This window comes from Vicugna pacos, chromosome 4, assembly GCF_048564905.1.
Source record: "Vicugna pacos chromosome 4, VicPac4, whole genome shotgun sequence".
Classification (NCBI taxonomy): domain Eukaryota; kingdom Metazoa; phylum Chordata; class Mammalia; order Artiodactyla; family Camelidae; genus Vicugna; species Vicugna pacos.
The window spans coordinates 37377795-37397364 of NC_132990.1; the positions used below are offsets into that span (position 1 = coordinate 37377795).

A 19570-nucleotide genomic window follows, 5' to 3' on the forward strand; every position below is an offset into this window, starting at 1 on the left:
GCTTTATTTTCTGGCATATTGAAAAAGCTGGGCTTGTATATTTACCCTGAAAGCCATAGGTGGTCCACTGCTAACAGATGAAGACGACATGAAGTGAGAGTCATCAAATACATGTGGAAAAAACTAATTAAGAAAGGACAAGGCATCTGTGCCATTCAGGATAGAGCGGAGGGTGGCAAGGAACAGTGCCATGCTATATACCAACCTTGTTATGGGGTAAAATTAGGTGAGGGCTGACTTACTCAAATGTGGGAGAAGGGAGGAGACTGAAAGAAGTTTTAAGAAACAAAAAGACTGAAAAGGAATGAGGTTTCCCATGTAGCAGATTCTTCAAACAATAAAAGTTACTCCTTTAAGTTTTTTGACTCTATTTCACTTACTAATGAAACAGAGTGTATGAAAAACCTCATCACTTTCCCTTGAAGATGCCAGTTCATCACTATGAAAACCAGGTAGTGCTAGAGCTAAAATACACCCACAGGAGCTTCCAGGGGTTACGAAAGTGAGCAGTGTGCTTTCTTCACCTATGTGAGTTCCTGTGCTTTTATCTTTCTGCAAAGTTTACCTTATTTTTAAAAGTTCTTATGTCTTATCTCACACTATTGGTTATGGCTTCTGTGTATATCATATCCATGGTTCAGTCTCCACTGGTCAGCTGAGTACTTGGCATATACTGAATAAACAAATGCCACTTTCCCCCGCCTCAATCTTCAGTTATTCTATCTGAAATAACAATAATGATAATAAAAGTTATCTTCATAAAAACTACCATTTATTGAATACTTCTCCTGAATCAAGTACTGTATTAAGTGATTTACATATATTTTTTACTTTAATTCTCACGACAACGTATGTTGAACCATATGAAATTGCTGATACTGAATTATTTTTTTTTGTCTTTTAAAAATAAACCTTTTATTTTAGAATTGTTTTAAATTTACAAAAAAGTTCTTAAGGATAGCACAGAGAATTTCTGTATGCCCTGTACCCAGTTTCTCTTATTTGATATTACTATGGAACATTTGTCACCATTGATGAATCATCATTGATAGATTAGTATGAGAAGTCGATACTTTACTCAGAATTGTTTAGTTTTTACCAAATGTCCTTTTTAAATTCCAGGATCCCCACAGGATATCACATTACATTTAGTTGTTATATCTTTGTAAGCCCCTCTTGGTCCCTCAGATATGCCTTGTTTTTGATGGCCTTCACAGTTTTGAAGAGCACTAATCAGGTATTTCATATATTTTTCTCATGGCTAGACAAGGGTTATGGGTTTTGAGAGGACCACAAAGGTAAAGTGTCATTTTTACCATATAATAGCAAAGGTGCATAGTATCAGCATGACTTGTCACCTTTGATGTTGACCTTGGATACCTGGCTGAGGCAGTGGAGTTTTCTAGATAAATTATTTGGAATTCTCCCATATGGGAGATTTGTCTATTGTCTCTTGTTTGCTTATTCAAGCATCGATTTATGTTAGTATGGACTTATGGAATCCATTTTTCACCCTGGGGTATAATCCAATACTGTGTTATTTTATTGTCCAAAGTGCTCCAGCTTTGGCCACTGGAAGCCCTTCCTTACTTTCTGGCTCTCTAAGATGTTCGAGCTAATCTGGGATATTTCCTGGCCTAGTCCTAGAACCAGCTATTTCTCCAAGAAGCTCAGTTCCTTTTATTAGAGAATGGTGTTAAAAACCAGGATCTGGATGCTTGGATTTAATAATTTCTGGTCTACAAAAACAACAATTTCATACAGTGCAACCCAATATTATCTCAGTTTTACAGTTGAGAAAACTGAAGCTGGGAGAGATTGAGTAACCTGCTCAAGGTTTTTATGCTCAAAGTGTCAAACATCAGATCTACATAAAATAAGGTTATCACTTTAAATCGATAGGCTATGAGTAAAGAATATGAATCATTGGAGCTTGTTGTCAGCTATTTTAGTTGCTCAAAGATGTTTTGCTTACTCTATGTTCATAGACTGATGAAAAATAGGACAGTATTAAAAAGTTAATGTCTTTCATCAATTAATTAACCAATTTTCAAGGCAATTTCAAAGCAAAAAAAGAAATACTAGTCATTTTTCCCTAGAACGAGCTGGATTTTTAAACTACATACATGCCTTACTCACTGTACTCACAGGAGATAAGCTCAAAATCTTATTCTTGCCCCTATTTTTTTCCCTAAGACTGCAAACACCTATACATTGAACTACTGATATGTTACATCATCTTTTAGCAGTTTATAAAATACAATCAAAAATCATTCAATGCTTCCCGAAGCTACTGCGGAATAAATGTACTGACAATAACAGACAAAATATTGACTTGATTAGTAAGAGATCTTAAAGGGTTAGATCAGTTTACATCCAAAGTTGCTTTTATTTTTTTGCTCAAAATGTACTCAAGATTCTATGTCTGCATATGTCAATCTTACTAATATAAACTAAAACTTACGAGAACACATATCTACAATGGGTTTTTAAAAAAATCAAGATTTCCTTTCTATTAATCTAGCACAAAACTTACCAAATCATTTTACTGGAACAGCTTCAAGATTAACTGCTATTAACATACTGAAGTTAGATTTATGGAGCAATTTCTCTTTAAAAGACCAAGCTACATACAATAAAAAAAAGTTTCAAAAGAATCATTTAAAAAATTACCCATTCAAATCTTTTAGAGATATGGAAACTAAACTCTTGAGAAAAAGGTCTTGCCCAAAGTCAACTGCTGGCTAATCAATGAAACAGAACTAAGATCCATTTATCTTAAGAACTAGCTTCTTTCTTCTACAATAAACTGCCCTATAGAATATACAATGAATTATGTATGTGTTTGTGTATGTATAGTAAGAATCTTTTTTTGTGGGAGGATTTTCAATTCTTCTATAATGATAAGAAATATGAGAACATAAATAAAAATGGTACTCCCACTTCTCTATTACAGTCATTTCTTTTTCACTGAATTTAATTATTTTCAGTGCCCAATCTGCAAACTTTGAGTATCTATTACATACCAGGCACTAGAGTGTTAGAGGCTAGGGAAACAAGGAAAAAGAAAAAAGACATGGTCTCTACCCTTAAGAAAGCTCTCAGCTGTTAAGTTCATAGAACCTTCCTAAAAGTCTCCTTTGTTGATTCTTCCTCATCGTGCAAACTCTAGAACAGCACTGTCCAACAGAAATATAATGAGTCATACAAGAGCCACGTATGTAATTTAAAATTTATCTAACAGCTACATTAAAAACAAGTATAAAGTAATATATTTTATCTAATTAATATATCTAAAATATTATCATTTCAACATGTAATCAATTTAAAAATTACTAATAAAAGAGATATTTGGCTTTTTGAGGTACTTAGTCTTCAAAGTCTGATCTGTGGTTTGCATTTACAGCGCATCTCAACTGAAACTAGTCACATCTCAAGGGCTCAATAGCCACATGTGGCCAGTGGCTACTATGCTGCACTGTGCAACTCTAGAAACTTACAGTGTCCCAGTGCTTAGTCTTTTGACTGGTTCTCTTCTAACATCTATACCCACTATAATGGGTATCTCAAACAATCTCACGGTTTTAAATATTGCACATTTTCTAGTGATTCCCAAATTTCTATACGGCCTAGAACTCTCTCCTGAGCTTTAGATTCATACACAACTACTTGGGCACAAACCTAACATGTCCCAAACCGAACTCTGGACTTCCAACTAGCATCCACCGCCCCTCCACACACTTGAATCTGCTCCTCTTCCAGACATCCCCATTCCAGTAAATAGCAACTCCAACCTTTCAGTTACTCAGGCCAAAAACGGAGTCAAGCTTGACCCTCTTCATCTCTCACATCCAATTTATAATCTGCGTCTTTAAAATCAGTTTATTAGTTACAGTCAAAGCTTACACAGTTTACAAAATTCAGTGAGAATCTTACTACTTCTCACAACTTCTAGTGCTGAGTTTCGCCTACTTCAAGTCACCATCATCACTCTCCTAAATTATTGCAAGCACTTCTTAACTTCCTAACCATTCCCTGCACTCCTACAGCCTACTTTCCACACTGGAGTCAGAGTTTTAAAACATAAGATACTGTCCCTCCTAACCTTGAAAACCTTCAATGACTTTCTATCTCAAAGTAAAAGTCAAAGTTTCTACAGCAGCTTATGAATCTATGAAGCCTGATGAGATCTGGCCCATCACTCTCTTGGTCTCATCTCTTGCTACTCTCTCCCTCATTCGTGCTACTCCAGCTACCCTAGCTTCCTTGCTGTCTCAGAATACCCAGGAACGCTTTAAGTATGACTGACGGCTTTTCCACTTGCTGTTCCCTCTACTGGGAATATTCTTAACCCAAAATTCAGAGACTGACCCCTGGCTTCATGCCAGTCTCTGCTCAAATGTCCCCTATTAAAACTGCAATATCACTCTTTCCAGTCTCTTACTGGCCTTCCCTATCTTCCTTTCCCACTTTTTCTCCATAGGATATTTACCAGCACTTGATCTACTATGTATTTTACTTATTAATATCTTTACTGCTTTTCTTCCTCTACTAGAATGAAAATTCCTCATGGCTCTATCCCCAGTGCCTAGGATCTAGCATATAGCAGTTAATCAATAAATATTTGATGAATTAATGAACAAATTTTATCAAGTATTGCTTGGATTAAATGAGGTAATGTATAAATTTATAGTATGGTCCCTAGTATATAGTAGCCACTCCTAAACATTAGTCTAATTCCTAACCACTGTGGAGCTTTCCACAAAAAAAAAAATTTTTTTTAATTGGAATTCTAAAATTTGTGAATTTTTAAAGCATTCGATTTCATTCTATTCTTTTCGTACTCTTTAAATATCTGATTATTAATTATTCAAAAGATAATTAAAAAATATATAATAGGAATTACCTAAATTTAATAAACTGAGGTACAAATATAAAGTTACAAATATAAAATTCAGTAGGTATTATAAAACACTAACTCAGAATGCAAACTTGCTTAAAATTCACAGAAAATTAAGGTACTATTTAAGTCATCTTTACATATAAAGAACTATAATCTATGGCTCTTCCCTACATGAAAATTTAAAACATTTTCACTATGTTCAATAGGACTTCACTTTTACTTATCTATAATTTGTATCCTGCTTTCCCCTAAGAAGATTAGTGTTACTCTAAAAAAATCACCAAATTTTAAGTCATACGTACTGTTTAACCGACAAAAACTTCAATTAAAAAAATGAACCTGGTCTGAATTTTAATACTTCTATAAAGTATTTTGTGTTTAAAGCTAAAACATCAGAATTAAAGAACTTAAGATACTAATAAAAAGTGGTCCCTCTCCAAAACACTGAGTGCCAGAGACTTCAAACGATTCGCCCAAGGGGGTCACAATGTTAGTGACTAGACCGAGACTGAAAGTTCGTAACCGTTAATGCTCACCTTTACACTTTCCACTGCACTGCAGTGCTTCTCAAATATACTAATCAACACCTTACAATCCAATCAGTTATGTTGATTGTCCCTATCCCCACTAAAAGAAGGAAGATAAAAGCATGTATCAAATGGTATACTGCAATTCAACATGAAAGTTTATATTTCAGGCAAGAAATTTAGGGAGAACAGACATCAATATGCAAAAAGAAGCAAAGTGTATGTTAGAATTGTCATGGAGATGTTATAAAGAATGCATAGAAGTAAGTGTAAGATGCCATGAATATGTGATTTATACTGCATTTTTAAAAAAATTAACAATTTATGGGGTTTATATGTTTTCAGAAATATGGACAATTTCACTTTATCATTGATGAGAATGACGTACCTCACATTCCATGCAGTGGTAAAGTCTGGGTTTAGAAGCAGCAGGGTGCATGTGACATCTATCAATTCTAAAATAAAGAGAGGTCATATTAAAAACAAATAGTCCTACCCTTCAAAGATTGACTTCTCCTTCCCTTAAGATCCTCTTTATTTTATATATATCACATTATACTTACATCTCATGTCATGATAATTTTAACGATACCTTGTTCTAAGGTATCAGAGATATGAAGATTTTCCTCAAAATTTTCTTCTACTTAAAACTTTTCAAAAAGTTGACACAGAAACAACTTTACAATAATGTCTATAAATATTCAGATTAACCTATTCATTCTTTTGTGTTTTTGACACAAAAAAGAAACACAATTTTTATACCGCTATTCATTTAATTCCACAAATATTTCAAAAACTGACTATGTGCAAATTCTCAAATGGGAAACAAAAAATCACGTATAATCCAATTAACACAATTCATTTGCATTTCCCTGCAAAGATTATCCTTTCTTACACACATTTTTACAGTTACAGCATGATAAATGCACAATTTTGTTCTATGTTTTTCATTCAATGTTACATATGCATTCTTCTATATTGCTTCAGTATGCATTTTTAACAACTGAATAACAATCTTTTAGTTTAATCCATTATCATTTATCTTATTCTTTAGGCTGTTTCCTGTTTTGTTTTTACTGTTATGGATGATATTTCTACAAGCATTTTTAAACACACTTGTCTGTGTTTAAAATAGATGAAAGAAAATAGATTATTTCCTTTGGATATACTTCCAGGAGTAGAGCTACTATGTCAAACAATATAAATATCAGTATGGCTCCTACTAAGCATTTCCAAATTGTCTTCCAAAGGGATTGTAACCATCTATATCGCCAAGAATAACATGAGTATATTTACGGCCCTATAACTGACCTATATAATTATATTAAAAAAAAATGAATGTGGCAGATTTAAAAAATTGTACTTCATTTCTGTTTTAATTTATATCTTTATAATTATTAACATGAACTTTTTTCATTTTGTTTACTATTTTCTATTTTCATAAGATGAATAGTCTGTTCATATTCATTTGCTACTTATCTATCATGCTCTTGAATAAGCTCCATTAGCCTATATTTAATAAAACAAAATCAGTAATACTTAGACATACTGTCTTCATTTTACTAAAACTGAAAAAGAGAATTTTAGAGTTAAGATGATCAACCTAGGATATAATACTAAATTAAGGTAACTTCTACCAAGCTCATATTAAATGGTAAGTAAATAAAATAATAAAAATTAGTATTATTTAGCATTATTGTGTACCAGGCACAATATTAAGTACTTCATTTACATTATTTCATTGAATTCTCACAATCATAATCCAAGATATTTTTATTTCACTTTATAGATAGGAAAACTACCTATTTTAGTTTAAGTGTTTAGAGATTTTAAGCAATTTGTTCACAGTCACCTGATAAATATGTGGCAATATCAGCATCTTACTACTTTTAATTGTCAATTACACCGCAATTGAAATCTCTGTCTATAATAAATATATGGGACATTCTCAGTGTTTAAGGAAAAGATAAACTTTTAAAAATCTAAGCGTAAATACACAAAAATATGTCCCTATAGTCATCTTAAAATGTTAGGCAACAAGAAAACCAATTATTCTATTTTCCACCATCTTAATAAAAGAGATTAACATTTATTGTGAGTCTGTTACTTTCCCTTCATATGCTATGCTCCACATGAGCCAAACCCCCCCATTCTCTAAACACACTGCCCATCTGCCTATCTTCTCTTTGCTGGCTATAATTCAGATCTACCTACTTGCTATTTTCTCTGTCTGAAGTATCCTCTTATCTCCAAATTTAAAAAAAAAAAAAGGCAAAAAAGCATCTTTCTTTATAAAGGCTTTCCTGACCTATTTAGCTGAAAGCAATCTTCCATCTCTATGTTCTGTGTGTATCTTTGTTAATGACTTTATATAAATATTATCCTCTTGATGAGCCTGTACATTTTTTGGACACAGGCCCTCTCTTATAGATCTTCAAACTAGCCATTCACTTATCAAATATGAAAAAAATATGGCCTCTCCCCAAAAGAAATTCCACATCTACCCACATCGTAAAGGAGTGAGGTTAAGAGCACAGGCCTTAAAGCCATTCTGTCTGGGTTCAAATCTCGACATCTCCACTTACTATGTAACTGAATGTCTTTGAACTTCAGTTTCCTTTTCTATAAAATGAGGATGACAACATCAAGCTTAATATTGTAAGCAATGAGATTCATCCCATTTCTCCACAGCTCTTTGACACATAGTGAATACTCAACAAATATTTGTTCAACTAAACACCATTGCTACTTATCAGGAAATGAATATTTTCAATATAAATTAATCAAACAAGCCATAAACAATGAGGCAGTTGTTCCTATGATGAAACCATCTAAATTTCTAGCCATGTAAAATAAATAATAACAGAAAACCACTTGGTTATTAAGTGGCTATATGAAATGTTTGTGCATGATGGGAGAGCCTCTGGAATTTTTTTTAAGTCCACAATTTTCCAAAATCCATTACACTACCCAGATAACTAGATAAACTGGTGTTTAGTTTCTTGGACTCTCCTTTTCTGCATTAAAAGAAAAAATGGGTATGTGACCAACAGTAATTCTAATGTAACTCCCTTCCCCTAGACATAAATGAAGACAAGTTCATCTTCCATGAGATACTTCTGTACAGAAGTACAAGGCAAAAACTAACACAGAAAATACCTAACTCCCTACTTTACATGGCTGTGTGAAGGGAGAGGAAGACTAATCAAAGCAACACTTCTTTTACTGGAGGGTCTCCCCCTAGCAGGGCGACAGCAGCTGCTGGGCTCAGAGCCCAGCTCTACCACTAACTGGGAAGTGCCTGGGTACATCATTTAATCTTTCTGTGCCTTAGTGTCCTCCTCCCATGTAAAACAGAGCCAGTAACAGTACCATCTCACAGGCGTAATTAAATGAGTCATACCCATGAAGTGTTAGGACAGTACCTGACACACAGCAAGCACTTGGTGATAACTCCTGTTACAGAGCCTGTATCTCCTAGCCCAGTCCCACAAACCATACTGGGACTGGATGCCACCAGAGGGAGGAAAAGAATCTCTTGAGCTGGCTGAGCAGTGACTACTGAGCAGAGGAATACTTAACAACCTCTAAGAATCTCAGGATTTAAAACTTACCAACAGCCTTGGCCAACCACCACTAGTGCCTAGTAACACACACAGTCACAGGCCCTTCTCCCCTCCTCTTTGACCAACTGCTAACTCTTCCTGATTCAGGACTTAAGTTCAGACTGGACCTCCTTTAGGAATCATTCCAGTGAAATCCAAGAGGTGGGGGTGAAGTGAATATCAGAAATGTAGAAGGGCCAGTGAAGGAGAAGTAAATAAGTTATAAATATTGGACATAAAGCATCCCTCCTGAATTACATGTATTTTCCTGCTCTTCTTTCCCACTGGCTCTGGCTAACTGAAAGGAAACTAGTGTTTCTTCAAAGTCTACGACATGCCAGTCTCTGTGCTGAGGGCTTTACACAAACTAATTCATTTGATCCTCACAACAACCCTCTAAGACCTGTTAGAATTCTCCACTTCTGGTGTGGAAATAGGAAGGAGTTCAATAAATTGCCCAAAGTAACTGCTAAGTGACTTCAGTGTGCTGATGAATCTAAATCCAGGTCTGTTTTCTCACCAAGCAGATGCTCTGTCCACTTTAGCATACTGCCTACAATTACTCTGCTGTCTTCGGGTAAGGACTGAACCAAAGATCTAAAGATAAACATGTATAATCAACAGCTGACTATTTCACTCTCTACATGTCATCAATTATATACCCTTTCTTTGCTGTCTTACCAAGATGTGAGCTACTGACATCCTTACAGTCTCTTGAAATTAAACAGATCTCTGTCCAAACACCAGAACATATACCAGCAAATAGCCATTCTCTTGTTACAAACACTCCAATATATGACTAACTCATCACATCACAAAAAGAAAATGAATCACGGCACATTATACACAAGAAAAAAGTAACCAAATTTCAGCTATAACAAGGAGAAGATAGAGAAGGATACTACAGAAAAGTCAGAGAAAAATCAATATGCTTTCTTTGCTGTACTGCATTCTAGAAATGGCCCAAGGTGAACAGTCACCTGGTATTGGGCACTGAGTTTGACAACTGTCCCTAACAGAGATATGTTCTCATGCATCTGGAAATAAATCCAAGGTCAACTTGGACTGATTAATCTCTTCCTCTAAAATACATTCAGGATACCCCAAGAAGAGAGGCTTGAGGTAAAACTATGTGGTAAATACGAGAAAAGCTCTGTTTATGATAGAATATAGTTACTGAATCAATAGTCAGACCAAGCTAAAACCTTTTGATTATCAAACTCTTGTTACTATTGAACACATAAAAGTAATGAGTAAATAAATAAAGACAAGCCACAATCCCCCTAACAAACTCACAATTTAGATGGGGAAAATGCTGTTTAAATAATCAACTACAATAAAGTGTGGTAAGTTCTACTATTCAAGCAGTATGAATAAGGACCCCCATAGGCGTGCAGAGGAGTAATGATTGCTTCCTAGAGCAAACAGGCTTCATGTGTGTGTCAGCAAAGACAACAATAATGACGACATTAGACATGAACCTGACCTCAGCAAAAGCATGGAAGTAACGGAGTAGTACAACAGCAAAGTTCAAGAAAGGAACAGTGCGGGTTGTAGCTGGAATATATACCAAATAGCTGGAAACTCAAAGGCTTCTAGGGTTCAAATAAATAGCAAAAAAGTAGCAAAGCAAATCTGATATGTAGTACATGACACTGCCTTAACGTCTGAAGGACATGAGGAGGTTGTAGTCAACTGGAACAGGCTTGCCTCGTCAAGAAAAGCAGAGGCTATGAGCCCTAACTGCTGCTGTGCAAAAATGGATGCACCCAAGGCTTCTCATTTTTCAAGTGAAGACAGAAATCCAGATTTCCATCCTCATTTTAAAAGTTCATCCTGATTTGAAATGTTTATCCAACTAAATAAAAACAATTTTAAAAACATTATATAAAGCCAGAACAAAATATACATGTGGGCAGGCTTCAGGTTGGGTGCTGAGCATCTACAACCTTTGATGCTGAACATAAAGCAGAGGAAAAAGCTGGTAATGTAGCCTGGAGATACACTGTGAAGGCCCTTGGATACCATGCCAAGGAGTTTGACTCTACCTTGTCCCTATAGGCATCACGAAATAAGAGGAGCAGATATATATTTTGGAAAAGCATCTTTCAAACTATGTTTCTGAGAAGCATTGTTTGAAATGACTGGCTAGTGGCATGATGGACTTGGATTACAGAACAGAGACTGAAAATGGAGATTAGCTATGAGGTAATATTTGTCCAGATGAGAAGTACGAAGTGGAGAGATAAGCGATAGCTCAGTGATGGACTGAGAACGGGAGCTGAGAGAAAGAGGGAGAAGTAAAAGATTACGATGGAAGGGCAGACTAGAGACAGTCAGAGTGCGGAACAGGGCACTACGCAGTCAGGGCTCCAATGCTGAGGACTTCTCTCTTGCTTTTTGTTTTTGCCATGGATTTTTCAAAACAATTTTTCTAAAATCAGAGTTCTAAAATCAACCTTCTCCCAAACCAAATATGGCTATTACTACAGCAGAGTTTTAAAAAATATTAGTTTCTCTCTAGGTAATTAAACAGGGAGGCTGTGATGGTCTGTTCAGGTTAAACTATGGTGAAACTTGACAGGCTCTGGGGTGCACAGATTAAACATTATTAAACACTATTTCTGACAGTGAGACTGTGAGGGTATTTCCAGATGAAAGTGACATTTGAATCTCTAGACTCAGTAGATTGCTCTCCCCACTGTGGACAAACATCATCCAAAATATTGAGGACCTGAACTGAACAAAAGGAAGAATAAGGAAGAATTCACTCTCCTTTTTTGCTTCCTTTCTGTCTGCTTGTGTTGGGACACCTCATCTTGTGTTCTCCAGCTTTCAGACTGGGATTTAAACCACTGGCTTCCCTGGTTCTCAAGCCTTCAGACTCAAACTGAATTAAATCACTGGCTTTTCTGGGTTCCCATATTACAAAAAACAGATTGTAGGACTTTTCAACCTTCATAACCATGTGAACCAATTCATCATAATGTATCTCATTTTATATATATATATAATATATATATTATATATATATTATATATATATATAATATATATATATAAATGGCCTCATATATATATATTCATTTCATGTATATAATACAGAATACATACATACATAAAAAGTTTCTACTGGTTGTTGCTAAGGAGAACCCTGACTAATACAGATGATTTCCAAACATGTAAGGAATTATGCACATTAGTGAGAGCATGAATCCAGTTTGGTTGAAGAAAAAAAAGTATCTCTAGAATAAAAGTCACCTAAAGCTACAGAATACATTCTTAGGGATGCCTAGGATTTTGGTATGATCAATCACACAGACATGGGCATTTCTGAAATTTTTCTTAAATTGCCAGCTTTCTTCACTTGGCTCTTATATGTACATTTTCTACAAAAAATTTTAAAAGGTATATAGTATTCTCATGAAATAACTGCTTTTCTCTAATATTTTTAATTTCTTTTCTTAGCAAGATTCTCCTTTGTGTTCTAATTGCTTCAGTTCTCAAGTTTAGCAAAATACTCTTATGTTAGTCAGTATTTGCAGGTATCATTTTTTGTCAAATCAGAAACTCACTTCCATACTTTTACCAGTAATTTAAAAAATAACCTGAGTAGTATATAACACTTCACTGAACTATACTGTCTCTGGCCACAAAAAAGTGAAATTGAAAACAACTTCCATGAGAATAGAGGTTAGGATAAAATCAAGTTGCTTCTGTACACACGCACAGTTGCATCAGAATTCAAAGCTTAGATGCCAGCTATTCGTGTAAGTGAGCTTAACCATTTGATCTTCTGCCTGGGCCTCCTGGGCCTATCAAGATAAAGCTGCACGATGAGGAGATTTAGCAAAGCCTGCAGTGCACTGCTCAGACAGACAAGAAATAGGGAAATGGAGAGAAGAACTTGGAAGACTGCAGGAAGAAAGTGGGCTGGACTAGCATCTGAATGGGTGAAAGCTAACAATCTGAAACAACAACAGCCTTTGATATGTTAAAATTCATACTTCTCTTCTCTGCTAGATCATCATCTGTCTCCCCCTCAGAGTTAGTTATGTACTGGCTCAATTACACATTTCTGTGTGCCACAACACACAATACAGCTCTGTTTGGCAAAAAATAACTTGATGGGATTCACATCGTGCTACTTTGTACCTTAACGTTGCTGAGAACCAGTATGGAATGCAGAATGAAAGAGGGTCTAACAACAGATAAATGCCCTTACTTTTAAGTTTCTGCTTAAACTTATGCCTTTAGGTTTCTGCCACAAACTTACGCTGTGCCGTAAACTTAGACAAAGCCTTATAATTAAGAAATATATACCAGGGGACTAATTGAGTGAAACAATCACACAGAAAACAGAACTATTTCACATTAAATCTTCAAATCAGACTCCCTTTTCTACTGGTCTAAACAGGGAAAAGTGCTATTAACCTATTATGGCAGTGTGTTAAAGACAATGCTGAGAGGAACACAAGGAAATTGGTATAGTTCACCTTTGGCAACATTACTCTCCACAAATAGACTGTTTCTCACTCAACTGTAAGCTTCTTGAGTAAAGGAAATAGTATTATTCACCCTTTTTATCCCTCACAATACTTGGAACAGCTTCTAGTATGAGTAGGCCCTTGGTAATGGCTACTGAACTTGTAATTAAAATTCTCTAGGAAACAAAGTTCTTATTCAAAATTAGCCACCAGGCTGACTGAGCACTTTTGAAAGTACTGTTGTGTGAGATAGGGAAGGAGCTTTATAGATACAGTTGAGAATTTGGTCTTGGATGAGTACCCTTCAAAACAGTGAGAACTCAGGTTTTACTGACTAAAAGGTAAAAAGACTTTGTGTACATGGAGGCTTAATATCACATATAGAGGGAAAACTAGGAAAAGACACTAGGTGGGATGAAGAGGGATTGTCTGATGCAGCCAAGAACTGTCTCAGAGGAGCAAAAGAAACGAAGGCTGGGATGGTTTTCTTTTGCTCATTTCAGCATAGGAACAGGACACAGAGGGCCTGAGCTTAAGTGGGATTCATAGTGCAACAGCACCATCATAAACCACTGAGCTGTTTCACAGTATAACTACCACCATCACACCCCGTTGTGGTTATCTCATCTGGACCGCTACTAAATGACTTCTATTGTTCATAAAGTACTAAAGGATTATAAACTAGAGAATTAGAGCTTGTAGGGACTAGAGTCCACTTCACAGATTTTCAAATTTTTTTTAGCCATAAGATGCTTTCTTCAAATATCTTACAAATGACCCCAATACATAAAAAAATAGAATCAGAATTTCTGTTTGCAGTAGGGGGCTTGGCACTCTGTTTGAGGCACCTTCCATAGAATCATTATGGATGCAAAATTAGGAAACTAGTGATGAGTCCAATCTCCTCACTTGATAGAGAGGTTATGCAGTTGCCCAGGCAGTGAATGAAAAAGCCAGAACTAGAATCCAGGAATGCCAACACCAGAGAGTGTTCTTCCCACTATATTTCATGCTGCTTCTAAAAATAAAAGAGAGTAGACTCCATACTTACCATCTTTGTTCAGCCATTGCTTTCTCGTTCTGTACAAAAGGAGCTTGTTGTGGACATATGGTAAAAGGAACTTGACACACCAGCTCTCCACACCAAGTTTGTTTTCAACCAGGACGATAGGACTCCGGTTATACCTAGCTTCAGGACATGGGATCAGGCCAATTTCATCTCTTAATATGTAAAACATAAAAAAGAATTAAAGATAAGAATACCAGCCTTTTCAAAAATTTTCAAATCCTACATGGAATTAAAAAAAAAAACCACACACATTTCCCTTCCTTAAAAATGTTATTTAGCTCACTCACTGGATTGGTAGAAATAATAATTTTTTAAAAGTTTGCTAATACTAATAAGAATATGGGAAAAGTATTATGTTATACTCCCTGTTGACAGGAATGAAAACTAGTCGAATCGTTGGATAGAAATTTTAAAATGTCTGTCAATTTTTTTAAGTGCATATACCCTTTGACCCAGTGATTCCACTGTTCAGAAATTATCCAATGCTGAAACATATGAATTCACTGGATATTCATGGCAACATTACAACAAAACTGGAAATACTCTAAATGTGTATCAGTAAATATAAGACTGGTAAAATAAATATGGTTCATCCATGTGATAGAGCTGTAAAACAGAATAATGAGGTAAATCTGCATATGTTGGTACGGAAAGGGTGCCAAGAAAGAAACAAACAAAAAACCAAAATGCTGAACACAGTGTATACCACAAAGCCCTCTGTATAATTTTTTAAAAAGATATATAGATACATTAAAAATTTTCTTGGAAGGATACCAAGAACCCTTGGGGGAGAGGATTTTATTCTTATACAGTTTAAATTTTATAATTATTTTACATATTACTTCTATTTTTAAAAAATGTATTTACACTGTGTGCTAATATGTGGAGCAAATTATCAATAAAATTACATTGTCAGTGAGACTTTTTTTTTCTTGTTTATAATCCTTTATTCAGTTCTGAATTTAAAAAATGCTAATAAATATTGTTAAAACACAAAATACATTTCAGAATTTGATCATTTTCATCTATGGTGGCTTCTCTATCCCTTAATCCACTTCAACTTAAGTTAATTTACATTACAGGCATAGACTTAGTAAACAATACATAGGGCAGCTGACTTACACAGCAAATAAACTGGCAAAAAAAAAAAAAACATAAAAAAGTTTTTGTAAAATCTGCATATATGCCTTTCAACTATAAAGAATTTACAGTTCTTCCATATGTGAAGTATTTTTGTTCAAATTGTATGTCCTTCCCTTAATTAATGAATAACCAACAAGAAACCTTTTAACAAGAGTAGCTGACATAAATAATGGTATTTTTGGAGTGTCTAAATAGATATTTTAAATGTATTTTAAAAAAATAGAATAAAGAACTGGTTTTCAGAGCTTGTGTCTAACATTATTTATTATGCCCCTTGGATTCCCCTATCAAGACAGCAGGTTGGTTGATAGATGCAAAGAGGAAACTTGCTTAATTACAGGTCATAAAAAAAAGCATTCTTCTTTTGTTAGGCCACCATCACAAACTGGTGGGAGGCTGTGGAACTAAAATAAAATGCTTCCTGGAAACTCTAAACTGGACAGCTTGAAAGCAACCTACCTTCTACTGATCACCTTATTAGTGACATAGGGATAGATCAATAAAAGAGGGTGCTGTAGGGATTGCAAGCAACTAACTATTCTTTCAAGCTGATTTAACTCCCAAGGAGATTTTGGGACCTAAGGCTTTTTGTCCTGACAACCGACTCAGCTGACTCACTGGTGTTTTGATACATCATGCCAGTAGTATCTAAACATTTTCTGAGTACTACAATGAACTGGGAATTGTGTTAGGTTCTGAAAATGCAAAAATGAAGAAAACTAGGTGGTCCTAGACTACACAAAGCTGATGGTTCTGCTAAGAATTTGTGTCAGTATGTGCAATAAAATGTTAGCATTTTTCCATTCCAGTATCATAAATAAAATTCTTAGGAAGAATGCGGCAATGTTGAGAGAGCATATGAGGCCAATGACCAGTATTTCAAAATACTTATTTGTATTTGGTGATATGAAATCTGTCTAATCTAATTCACTATTAGGATAATTAGCCATATCGAGATCTATAACTGAATATATGTCTAAGTCTCTGATATTTTCTGGTGTTTAAGTGTTAACTACATAAAAAAAGAACACTTAAAAAATAAACTAGAATTATAGTAAAAAAAAAATAAATTCAGTGTAATTATTTCAAGAAAGTCTGTTTTCTGAGATCTAACAACCATTTATGACACTTTAAATAATTGCAAACAATATGAATAAAAGAATAAGAAGAGTGAAAAAATTCTAGTTTCTGGGTATAGCCCATGGAGAGGTGGGGTAGTTATTTAAATTCACAATGTAAAAATCTGCCTTGCTCACTATTTACACCAAAAATGAAATGCCCAACTAATTATTTGGTACCTAAATGAAAGGACAGAACCATCAGCAAAAATAATTCATTGATTTAATTGGCTACTGTTCTTCCAAGAAATAATTTTAAAAAACCAAGAATGTCTTGGATATAGTAGGTGCTCAGTAACTGCTACTGAAACTCTATCACTGCACTTCAGTGGTAGTATTCAAATAAATAGTTTTCAAAGAATATTGCTTCAAAAACACTACCTCTGATTTCCTTCTAACACAGCAGGTCCAAATTCTAGCTCTGTAAATATAACACAGATATCTCTCTGTCTCTCTCTCTAGACATCTCTATCTCCTCTCAGTTGGCCTCTATAGATCTCAAATTCCTCATCTGTGAAATACAGGGACTGCACTGTATCTCTAAATAAGAGATATGGGCTGCTAGGTCTCATCCAGCTTTCAAATTTTATGACTGAGAAACCCTACAACTATTCTCATATAAAGAGAATGAAAGTGGTCATATCAGGGAATATTAAGCACTAGGGAAGAAAAAAAACACTAAAAGAGAGGTAGTAGGATATAGAAACAAAAGCACTCAATCTTCTAAGGTCCATGGTTCTAGTTAGTCTCCATTCTACCAGTGATCAACGTGAATTTGACTAGATACTTGCCATCAGTATCCTCATCTGAAATACAAGAATAACAATGCCTTCCCTTAGTTTACAAAGTGGGATTATATTGGACGTATTCTTCTATAATCCTTTTTCTAAAATTGACAATTCACATTAAATATTTTCCTGTATAATTCTTATATCATTCATGGTTGTAATGAATGTGCTGTAAATATCAAATATATCTCCAGCTATTTCCTTATGAAATAGTCTTATAAGAGAAATTTCTAACTCTTTCACTACCAGCAAATTCCATTCTTTTTTATTTTTAGGTTCCTGGTATTTAAGAAGGATACTTAAGTAATACCTGCATTAACAACATCCTAGGATTTTTAAAGACATGAAGGTTTGCGACAGCGATCAAGTTTCAATCTTCTCAAAGAGGAACTACAGTGCTCACTTTTGAGGTTACCTTTGAAGGCTGCTCCAAAGGAATAGCAACATGGAAGGAATCTACACATTTACTTAAAAAGATCATCCACAGCATGGTACCCCTCAGCACTCCACAGTGGGGACCCACTGGCTTCCAGATGAAGTTCAAGGTTCACATAACACTGATAATGACCTTGTTCCTCATGTTTAGACAGCTCTTTTTGTCTGTACTTTTAAGAAACATTATCAGTCTAACTGGAGTAGGTCCATTTATTATTTATAAGACTAATATTGACCAGCTTCCTTTCAGAAAAGGATGGTCCCCAAATACTAACTGAACCTTGTAATGCAGAATGACTGAAGAGAAAACAGCCAAAGTATTCAGGAAATGGTACAAATCTTTTAAATCTAATAGTTATTTTGGGTTTTTCCCCCTCCAAATTGGAATTCTTTTCATAATGACCAAAAAGGGAAGTCAGCAAAAAATCTAAATGAACTGACCCTTGCATATTGATAAGTAACACTTTACTGGTGATTAAGATATTTCAGAGACCTCACAGGCTTTCTCAGTCCTAAAGATAACCAACTTTCTGTGTCACTGAAATTATATTACTGATCTTATTTAGAACACAGCTACAAAAATTACTACCATTTACTGAGTGTTTTGTTATATGCAATGCTGTGTGTCAGGTTTTATAAACACTATTTCATTTATTAAAAGTAGAAATTTAAACTCCATTTTATAGATGAGGAATGTCTTGTCTGAGTTGCCCAGCTAGTAAATGACAAGCCAAGGTTCAAATCCAGGACTGTGAAACTGCAAACCCAAATTTTTACAACTATACTATTGTTTAAATAGATAGATTAAAAATCAAGTACAAGAAGTTAATTAAGATTCTACGGTTTCCTCATAGTAGGTACGAACTATCAGGTATAAAATAAGCTACAAGAATGTATTGTACAACATGGGGAATACAGCCAATATTTTAATAATAACTATAAATTGAGTATAACCTTTAAAAATTTGTGAATCACTATATTATATACCTGTAACAGAACATTGTACATCAATTATACTTCAATTTAAAAAATGATACTGTAAAATAAATACATAAATTTTAAAAAAAAGTAAAAAGATTCTATGGTTTCCTATTCTTCAGTTCAACTTGCAGACAATCTAAAACTGCCTTTCATTAAGATGCTTTACTCAAAAATTCTCATTGGGGCCTACCCAGTGCCTAGGAAGTATATTTTCCCTGAGCCAACTCTTATCCATCCCTCATGTCTCCATCTAATTGCTATTTCCTCAGAAAAACTATCTTGACCTTCTAATCTAAATTAGGCCTCTCTGTTATTATTCTTTTAAAATATCCTTCTTATCCTTTGGGGATCTTTTCATAATCTGTGTGCTGATCTGTTTAAACTTCCATTGGGCAGGGAAGTGGAGTATGCTCATCAATACGCCACTCCCAGCCCTGTATACCTAGATAGCAGCACTGTATTTGTCAAATAGAGATGTTCTTTTACTGAATGCATGCATGGAATGAATGAAATTA

General features: G+C 34.8%; 1 protein-coding gene across 3 annotated transcripts in view; it reads right to left on the reverse strand.

The window, feature by feature from the left end:
- PTAR1 (protein prenyltransferase alpha subunit repeat containing 1) overlaps nucleotides 1-19570 on the reverse strand; it is a 40899-nt gene that overhangs the window by 17902 nt on the left and 3427 nt on the right. For all 3 annotated transcript variants that reach the window (XM_072959575.1, XM_015243664.3, XM_072959576.1), the window contains exons 2-3: nucleotides 14573-14742; nucleotides 5819-5885 (exon numbers count right to left, since the gene is read on the reverse strand). In XM_072959575.1, the coding sequence (XP_072815676.1) occupies nucleotides 5819-5885; nucleotides 14573-14742 (237 nt within the window). The remainder of the gene's footprint in view (nucleotides 1-5818; nucleotides 5886-14572; nucleotides 14743-19570) is intronic.